The sequence below is a fragment of the Gymnogyps californianus genome, chromosome 2 (genome assembly GCF_018139145.2).
Source record: "Gymnogyps californianus isolate 813 chromosome 2, ASM1813914v2, whole genome shotgun sequence".
Classification (NCBI taxonomy): Eukaryota; Metazoa; Chordata; class Aves; order Accipitriformes; family Cathartidae; genus Gymnogyps; species Gymnogyps californianus.
In genome coordinates this window covers 119,889,929-119,900,224 of record NC_059472.1, presented here as the reverse complement: position 1 = coordinate 119,900,224, position 10,296 = coordinate 119,889,929, and the positions used below count along the sequence as shown (strand labels likewise).

Sequence of the window (10,296 nt, the reverse complement as noted above, 5' to 3'; positions counted from 1 at the left end):
GGCATGGTAAACTCATGTGTTCTAATGTGAGTCATATTTCAAAATATTTATGTCAATCTTTAGGCATTTTAAGATCACAGCAAGCTGTTATAATGCTGCTGTAGTTTACAACATCTTTGGGAAATCTTATGTCTGGTACAGAATAAGGGAAGTCAACGGAGAGCTTAAGAGTCCCTTAACAACTTTCGAGGGTGGTTAGCCAACCACATAAATCACTGAGATTTAACATTATTTTTACAATCACACAAATAATATACATAATTAAGAAGTGTACTTTGTTTTTTGATTGTTCAATGTGCCTTTCATGGCTTGATGACGTACATGCTCAAACAGGAGACTACAGGTTACTAACATTTTGTACGTAATTAAAGCACCTCTCATTTGCTACATACTTCTGTGACGAGCATGAAACCAGGAAACTATCAACGAGCCCCAAACTAGCCCCTAGTTGATCTAGTCTAGACCAACAGACTAAACTCTGTTAAAATACAACAGAGAGCAAAAAGACGAGCAGAGCCATTCTGGCCCTGGGCAACCGCCCCAACCCACCTCACCCAGCCCCTCCACCGCCACAGCCCCCGCCTCTCCCCTCATCACCTCTCTCCCCTCATCACCTCTCTCCCCTCATCACCTCCTCCCGCCGGGCTCGAGCCCGCCCCTCCTCCCTCCCTCGACCAGAAGTGACGGAGAAGGGGGGGGGGGGCGCGGATTTTGCACCCTACGGCTTTGCGCATGAGCACGGAGACACACCACCACCCCCCACCCCCCCTTACACGCTCCCCCCCTGGTTCCCGGCAGAGCAGGGGGCAAGGGGCGGGAGGAAGGAAAGAGGGAGGGCGGGCGAGGCGGCTCCGCGGGCCGGGACGGGATGAGGGAGGAAGGGAAGGAATATATCAGCTGACCGCGTCCCGTGACAGCCCCAGGCTCGACGGCGACTGCGTCGGGAGGGCGGTCTTCCTGCTGGAGCTAAGATGGCGGCCTCCAGCGCCAGACGCTGAGGGAGTTGGAGAGGTGTAGCGGCTGCCGCCGGGCCAGGTGGAGGGTGAGGGTTCTGCTCAGTGGCCCTTCACCCTTATTGCCGGCAGCGGCTGGAAGCGCAGTGCTGGTGGGGGGCAGGTCCGGGCAGCCCAGGCTCCCCGGCCAGGTAAATCTCAGCGGCGGGGGAGATAAGGAGGAGGCGGCGGCGGCGGCCCTCGCCTCCTTCCACAGCCCCGGACGGGACCGTTAGGCACCGAGGTGCTGCTCGAGGCTGTGTGGGTGGGGGGCGCGCCCGGCCGTTGGGGCTGTGAGGGAGCGGCGGCAGGGCTGGAGGCAGCGCTCTCTGCCGCCTGGGGGCAGATGCTTCCGCCGGCGAAGCCTCCCCCTCCTTGCCTCAGCCGTGGAGGGGTGGGGGGCGAGCATCGGGGGGCACCCGTGGCCTGGGGCGGTGAGCAGCTGGCCCGTGCGGCCCTGATCCCCAGGTGTGGGACCTGTTTTATTACAAGCCACTCTCAAGCCCTTCTCTTCCTGTATCTCGCAGGAGAGGAGAGGCTGGGTTTTTCTCTAGGCTCAGCCTGCCTGGTGCTTCACTGAACGTGGTCTGCACCTGATGCAGCTTTTGTAGCTGTGGGGCAGAATTTGTCCTCTTTCCTAGAGGAGTGCTAGTGTGTCCATTAAGAAAAGATATGTTATTTCTTTCCTCCTGGCCTCAGATCAAAATATAGCCATCATGAGATGCTTTGGGAAATAATTTATGAAGAATGGGAGAGATGAGAAGGAGACCTGTTCTCACACAGATGAGATTTTATTTCTTTTTTTGAGTGGTAATAGTGTGCCTGAAGAGCATGAGCAGAACCAAATGTATCTTTCAGAAAATACCCTTAATGTGCTTATTTTTTCCAAGAGCTTTTTAATTTCTCCCATGGATACTTTTCACTTGCTTTTTGTTTTCTGGAAATCAAAACAAGTAGGCATACTAAATGGCTTTCTGTTTGCAGTGAGCTGCCAACAGTCTTTGGGATAGATTTTCCTGTCAGGTGGTGTGAAGCTTGCACCTTGATAGCTGTGTGTCTACTGAGGGCCAAGCTCTGGGCCATAAAATTGTCTTAGTGCTCCAGTTTGGGGGGAGGGGAGGGAGGGTTTTTTCTGTTTTCAGCTTAGTGCTCTGAAGCCAAGGGAATGTTTGAGCATGCTGATTGGGGGGAGGGGAAACATAAACTTATATGCCTATTTGGAGTTTTCCTGTTAATGCACTTCTCTGCTCTGTGGCTGCTTTTGAAGTTAATGTAATCTGAAATGTTTTTTGCCTTTTTCTCTTGTGCTCTTTCACAAATAAGATCTATGGCAGTGAGTCTGAGAAGATGAAGTTGAGTAGATAGCTACTTTGTTTCCTATTACTTAGCACTGATTAAATAATACTGTATTTCAGAAAATAGTCCTTGTTTTAGAACTTAAGTTCTTTGAAGTCGAAGCCTTTTTTTCTTAATAATTAGAAGATTGTCTACATAGGCTACTTGCATGTAGTGAGATATGTGGAAAAGGAGGAAGGCTGTCGAAGGGACTGCTAGTGACTCAAGTTTCATCTTTGAATTGAGTTAGGAGGATGGTGTTCAAACAGTCTGCCATGGCTTAGTTCAAAATAACAGGACCAGTATTATAGATGTAAAAACTATGCTTGGCTCTAGCCTGCTTCAGTTTATAGATACGCATCTTGGTCTAATTCCTGCCTGCTATAGGCAGCCAAGTGCCAGAACACTTCACCAGAAGTTACTGACTCCTTTCTGTTATTACTGACAGTTTTTTCCACTTGCAACAAATTTCTAAGTGTTTGGAGACTCAGAGCTGAATATCTGTACCTTTGTACTATAGACTTTCCAGGAACTTTAACTTGTATTTTAGCCTCGCTGGAATAAATTTCTAAAAAGGTTTATTTCGTATGTATTGCTTGCTTCTCTGGGTGTCATGTGGTATTTTTCATAGTTTCCAAACATGTATTTGTCCTGAGGGACTGAATCACTGTGTATTTCCAGATTTTAAGTGGTATGCTGGGGATTGGTCTTAAGGGCCTGATCTGTGTTTCATACTGAGCAGGTGGCTTTAGCTTGTGTTTGAAGCTCAGTAAGTGAAACTTACTGACATAATAAAATAATTCTTCAGCTGGCATTCAACCATATCTTGAAGTGTTAACCTTCAACTGTTTAACCTCTCAATTTGCTTCCGAAAAACTATTCTCATGCCAAATTAACAATTATCCTACCTCACTAATAAAACTTAAAATAGAATAATATTCTGAAGAAATATGACAAGATGGCTAAACTTGAAAGGAGCACTTTTTTCTTCACGCCATTAGTGAGTAAACCGCTTTGTTCTGATACCTCTCTAGCTGGTGAATCAGATTGGTTCATTGATACAGCAGAATGCTAATGTAGATGGAAAAGAAAGACAAGTATGGAAGATTCTGGTTATCCTCAGCGCTGGTCCTCAGTGAGGGAATGGGAGCAGTCAGCTGGAGGATGGACACTAATGTCACACCATCATTTCTGGTAGTAGCGAGGTTGAAATTCTCAGCCTGTTTGCATTCTGGACTATGGAAGGTGGCAATGCTGCTAACACTGAGGCAGGTTAACACTAATGCTCTTTTAAGGATCGAGTTGGTCTCATCTCTTTCTCCTCTTACAAAAAGGGCTGCACAACAGATTAAGAAATCTCGGTTTCCACAGCTAATTATGCTGTAGTACTTTAAGAGCAGAGTTCTTAAGGGAGGAGAAAAAAGTTTAGTGTTTGTTAAAAAGAATCTGTCTGAAGGCAAAACTCTGCCAGTTAGTGCACACAGCAGTGAAAGAGGCAGATGAAACCTAGACAGCTAAAACATTTCAGTGCAGAAAAACTCATTTATTTAAATAATGCCTTTAAAGCTACAGATGGGTAGATGACTGGAAATCAGGCTCCAGACCTTTAAGGTAAAAGGTAGGTATGTAGAACCACAGATTAACAGAACTTTGGGTTTTTTCAGTGCTTTGCTCTCATTTCTTTCTAATTGGTCCCTGTTTTTATCCTCTTGGTATGTCTTCTCTCTCTCAGGAAAGTCACACTTGAGCTTGATGTGAGTATCTGTCCTTGTGTAGTACAGACTTTCCAGGAACCTTACCTTGTATTTTAGCCTTGCTGGAATAAATTTTTAAAAAGAAATCTCAGTTTATCAGCATTTCTCTTCCTTTTCCCCTTAAGAAATCTCAGTTTCTTGTCAGCATTTCTCTTCCTCCTTCCCCCAGAGGAACAGAATAATAATCCTGTGTGAGGCTCTGAAGTGCTACCTTAGCATGGGTTAAACCTTCACGTAAGAAAGATATGGAAGCTTTGTAATAGTAGAGGAATAATATGATCAGGAAAAAGTCAATCTGAATTCTGCACTGAACTTTGAACCCATGTCCAAACTTCTGACTTTATTTAAACTGAGGGACACTTATGTATAATTACAGCTATGCCTATCGCTTTGATGCGTGCAAGGTCACAGCTTTGTTTCTGACTCTACAGGTGTTAGTTTGAGACTGACTTGTCTCTGTTTCCTGAAATAGATTCTATTTTCCGAGATGGTAACTTTGTCTGAAGAATGTGAAATCCTGGAAACGTGGAAAGTGTATGCAAGTTGAACACAGCTTGTGTAATATACCTATTCATGTAGCTGAAACTCTGAGGCAGGGGGAGTCCTGGCAGCAGTTCAGGCCCTTTAATTTTAGGGGTTGCTATTTCTGGTACATGCAGCACACAAAAATGTGGCTTCAACTCCTTCCCCAAAAAGCTGTTTCACTGCTATTTACAGTACTACAAGAACCAAATAGGAAAGTATTGCTGAACTTCTGTCTTGTGAAAAAGCTAAATAAAATATCCAGATATTGGGAGAGTGCTTTACTTAGGCTCCCAAAAGAATTTGCAAGTCATAGACAATATTTTGCCTGGAGGAACCTCAGATTATTTGACTATACTTTGCATTCAGCATGCGCTCTCCCTCTACCAGATGAAACATTTATAAACTGCTACTTTCAAAGTATTTGTTGCCTCTGCTCCAGTGGAAATAGAACAACTGAACTAGGTGTTTCTCTAGTATTAAACCTTTGAGAGCCATGAGTATGGGATACCCAATGGCTGTGCTGCAAAATGTTCGAAATAACCTTTGAAGTTGCGATTTTCTATTATCAGGGATCCCAGGACACTAAGATGATCATTAAAATTGGGGCCTTATAGTCCTGGATGCTTTTATGTGTGAAAGAATTTAACTCTGTTTTTGTGTCAAGTCAGTCAACTTTTTAAACTTTTTAAACTCTGCAAAGTCAATGGTTATACTATCTCAGGTACTAAAATGACAATGTGTCACATTGTAGATAGTATAGTAAGAGTGATGCCACACTGGTTCTGCCAGAATGAGTGGAGGAAGATAACTTCTTGGTTTCTTCTAAAAATGTCTTTTTCTTTGGCATTAATTATTTTTTTCATCTTGCTCTTACTGTGGAACCAAAGACAACTGAAAAGTGATTGCTGGACTTCAACATAGCAGCTCAGAACACTAGGCTATTGTTAGCCTTGTTCTCTGTTAAACTGCAGGAAAATGTGTACAAGAATTGTTACTAGATTTTGGCATATATTGCCTCTGTGCTAGTCTTCTCAGTGGGGGAGAGAGTTACGATCACTGCCCAGAAGCACAGTGAGTAAAGCATCAAAGCTTAATGATTTTAATAGTTCTAATCTAAACAAGAAAGCAGTCTAGGGAATTTGTCACTTCCACTGCATGTACAGTACTTCATGTATCAGTATCCTGAATCTAGTTAGATGCTGGTGTTAAAATTAATGGAAGCTGCTGGTAGTTCATAAATGAGTGTTTCTCAGTTCAGCATTATTAAGACTAGATGTTTGCAAGTGTGAGAACGTCTTGCTTTAAATACTCGGGAGCAGGTGATGTTCAGGTCTGGGAGACTTAATAGAGCTGGTCAGAGGAGTCTGGTATTGGTGAAACTGGAATTACAGATAAATAGATCTTATAATCTTACTTAGTGGAGCTAGTCTTGTTATAAGCCTTTTATTATTTTATTTTTACTTATACATTAGTCAATGTCAAGAAAACAGCTTGAATGAGGTGTGAAGATTGAGTATCTGGCACTTTGTTCTGAAAGATAACTTTAAAACACAAAATTATCAGATCTAAAGTGTGCTACTATCCAGTAAGATCTGTGTAGTTTGGACAGTGTACTGTTTTGATGCTTATCCACGGCAATAATAATACAATATAGTTCTTAAATGGGGCAAAATGGAGAACTTCAGAAATAATGCTGTTGACTATCTTACCCTTCGTGAAACTTTGTTTCCAAAAACTGGACTTAGAGAATTTAACTTGCCACAAGTCAGTGGGGTATTAACTCTGAAAATTTGACTCAGATTGAGTCATTGAAATATGTAAATACTGCTTTTCTCTTTCTCCAGAGGCAGTACCACAAGTTCTCTTCAGTAGGTAGTGATGATTGTGCTGGTTATTCACCTGAGGGAAGGAATTCTCAAGTTCATTTCAGTCAGGCTATCCATTCTTCATGTTCATGACTACCTAACTGCTACAGTCTTTGCTCAGAAAGAAAATAGCCTGAAGTTGTAGAGGGTAGAAATTAGCAATGAGCTAATGTTACAGGTCATCCATCTCAAAATGAGAAATCTTCCTTTGCCAAATCAAGTAGAATTAGCTGAATGCAAAAAGATAACTGGGGTTATAGTCTAACTTTTAGTGGGGTACTGACTGGGATTGGACTACTTTAGCGTTGCTTCAGGCAAGCTATGAATATGAATTCTTGCAGACTAGCTTCTTAAGTGTGCGATATTTTGGGATGCCACCACATTAATGGTGTGAACCTGAGAGTAGTACCAGTCTGTAATCAAGAGCAGGTAAGCTTGTTTTGACACATATGAAAATAAAACTAATGCTGTAGCAGTAAACTGAGAGTGACAACTTCACTCTTGCAACTTAATCAGGGTACATCCACTTAAGTGCCTTGTATATGTAATAACAGCAAAGTGAAGTAAAAGGGAAGTTAATTTCCCAAGTACTCAACATGCATCCGTTTCAATCATGGAAGATAGTGTTTAGTGTTCAGAAGCATTCCTTAGAACTTAGCAGCTCCTAAAGCAATGATCCGGTCAAGCAGTTGTGGGCAAGTTTCACCAAATTCCTGCATGTGTTTAGGGAATAGGTATTCATGTGTGAAATAAGCATGTCAGAATGTTAGTGGTGGGATTGCTTAAGCTTTTACAGCACAGAAAGTGTACTTAGTCAGCTCTTTAATCACAATGCTTAGCTAATAAGTAAATTTCTCAACTTCAAATTCCATTTCAGACTGGAAAATAAGCTGTTCTGTCTATCCAGATTTTTCCCTGCTGTTTACTTAAAAATCACGATAGGAATCTGGCTTAGCTGGAGTTATGGACGTAGAGTACTCAAATCGTTTTGATGTTACACAATTTTCAGGAGTTAAGCATTCTGGAGATGACATAAAATACACTTGAATCTGAATGTGCAAAGGTGCAGCAAAAGTAGTGTGATTGCAATAATATGGCAAATAATGGGGCCTAAATTACTGTAACCTGGTACTGTTAAAGAGTAACTAGTGTAACAGAATCAGTGGGGAAACTAATAATTCATGTGCAACTTGGTCCATGCATTGTTTGATAAACATAAGTATTCCTAATATTTTTTTGTGTGGAATTGACAAAGCAGTGACTTGAGTGTTTAAAAACGAAGTCTTTTTGTCTTGAAGCATATTGATGATTAGTGAACTTTGGTTTTAAATGAAAATCATGAGTACTAACAGGATGTCTCTTTTGTTTTCAGGTCTTGGCACAGAATGAATATAATTAGAGAGAACAGAGATCTTGCTTGTTTCTACACAACAAAACATTCATGGAGGGGAAAGTAAGTAGTTTAAAGTTTGGTCATTTTTTTAATGTTTTGTGTGACATTTCTCTTCTCCATTATTGGATTTAACTGCATAGTTCCTGTATTGATGGATGAAAATTGAACTAAAGGCTCCTGCTGCTCAGTGTGTGAACTGAACGTGTCTTCTCTAGATTCAATTTGGATTTTAAACGTTGTGTTTTAGCCTTCCTCTGCACATGTTCGCACACTTCAGTGTAGCTCTGAAATGGACCACCTGACTTACTCAGCTTCTGAGTCTCTTGAACTTACTATATAAAGCACTAATTTTAAAGTGGAAATGCTTCTTCTCAGAACAGGTTCTTGGAGGAGTAGTGTCTTATGTACTTTAATAGATGAGGGTCACTAGTCCACACATATACTTAACATGTTGTGTAATAGATTATCTGTTAAACTACTAACTGAGATTATTTGAAGACTTCTGTTACTAGAAATAAACTTCATCCCTAATGGGGGTCTTGGATCTAAAAATGAATTTTCAGTGATGCTTCTGTCTGCAAAAGCTAGGGAACTTCTAATAAACCTGTCCATTAAATTATCATAACTGGTATCTGTTATACTGTGTTTGAAGTCAGCTGTTATGCATACTTTTTAAAGCTTCATAGGACTTTCTTTGGTAACCTTACCCATTGTTCCTTCTCACATGCATAGTAGTGCTGTGGAACTGGGAACAAAGAGGGTATGTTGTCTGCACCTCAGGATCACGAGTACTGCTTTATTCTAATGACTATACTAAGAGATGATGTCTGATTCTGTTGTTTGAGTAAGTTGAAACTGGCTTTTTTTTTGGCTGTCTGCTGATAGATACTTCATGAATTCTTCCTATCAAAGATTGGGAATGCTGGGCAGGAAAGGAGGATGGGATTGCAAGGAGTGGCAGCCACAGATCTTTCTCAGTTGTGCTTTGAAGAACCATGAGATTGCTTCAGTGTCTCATCAAAGAGCTCCCTGCCTTTTTGTCAGCAAACTTAAAGCCCTGGGTAGTTCAGAGTCCAGACTAGACTGAGCAGCTGAGGGCAAAATCTTTCCTCTACCAAGACAGATTCTTGATTGACTTGAAATAAATAGTTTAATATTTAGTTTTACCTCATTAGAATTCTAGCCAATACTTGTGTAAATTGAGTTGTACTTGAGTTAAGATCCATGCATTTGGATTTGTGTGGGCATGGGTGAATAAACTGTTTCCTTTAGTAATAGTAAGATACTACGTTGGGGTAGAACATTAGAACAGTTTGTCCCTCTTAATCTTTCTGTTGCCCAACAGAAAATATCTGGTCTCTTCCTCTGAAGTTCCTGTGGCATATGTGCAAATTTGGTGTGCATGTGATTTGACCCACTTGGTGAAAATTAAATACATAAGACTGATTGCTTCTCTTGCCCAATGCCTTCCATTAAAGACCCTGTTCCTACATGATGCAAGCTGTTGAAGTTAGAGCAGTATGAACTTGAACTTTGACAGTAGCATTCTGATAACCTATGAAGTCTTACAGAACTTCAAACTAAGTCTGAAGTCTAAAACAGAGGCTTAGTTTAAAAACTCAGTGGCACTTCACTTTTCACATAGTGAAGGGGAAAGGAGTATTTAGTGAGGAGTTGCCTCTTGTTGTGTTGCAGCAGAAGCTTATATGGCTTTTAGTAAGCTTATATTTGAATACTTAAGTCCACTCAGTTCATAATTATACATTCTCAGTATAATCTATGGATAACATTAAAATAAAAAGCAGTAACTTAATGGGTAGTGCTAAATGAGCATGAATCACTTTGACTATTCATATGATTTGTCACTTTGCTGAATATGGGCTGTGTGCATGGCAGTTAAAGTATTTTCTAGTAGTACAGATGATGATGCTCCAGTGTCGATCTGTAGTTCTGTAAAACTAATGAACACTGTCTTTCTCTTAAGTGTAGTGGTATAAAATTTGTCTACCAGGTTCATCCTGATTAAAAAAAGTCTAACTTCTGACTTCTACAGTGCTTTGAAGAAACTACTGAATAGGCAATAGCCTTTTTATTGGGAAGAGGACATTTGCTTCAAATTATTCTTCTCAAAACAGCCTGGCGTTAGACTGTACTGCAGAGTAGTTTGAGAGATAGTTAATGGTAAAGCCTTCAACACCTTGAGGTATAAATACCTTTCTGCATATTTAAAGGTGAAGTTCTGGACAAGAGTATGTTTAGGCTGCATGTAAGAACTTACTTCTGAGTCTCCTCTGTTCGTACAACAAGACTTCGGTCTTCTGAATTTGCCTAGGGAGAGGAGATGAAGGAAATGGTAACTCAGCAAATCTACTGTTCTGTCTTCTGTTCCTTGTCACATCACATATTAAGAATGCTGGATAATAAATATGCTT

The 10,296-nt window shown here is 41.1% G+C and overlaps 1 protein-coding gene across 2 annotated transcripts in view; it reads left to right on the top strand.

Annotated features, from left to right (window-relative positions):
• Positions 1–1,042: 1,042 nt before the first annotated feature.
• DNAJC13 (DnaJ heat shock protein family (Hsp40) member C13) overlaps positions 1,043–10,296 on the top strand; it is a 57,138-nt gene continuing 47,884 nt past the window's right edge. For both annotated transcript variants that reach the window (XM_050890690.1, XM_050890689.1), the window contains exons 1-2: positions 1,043–1,144; positions 7,844–7,924. In XM_050890690.1, the coding sequence (XP_050746647.1) occupies positions 7,857–7,924 (68 nt within the window). In that variant the 5' untranslated portion in view covers positions 1,043–1,144; positions 7,844–7,856. The remainder of the gene's footprint in view (positions 1,145–7,843; positions 7,925–10,296) is intronic.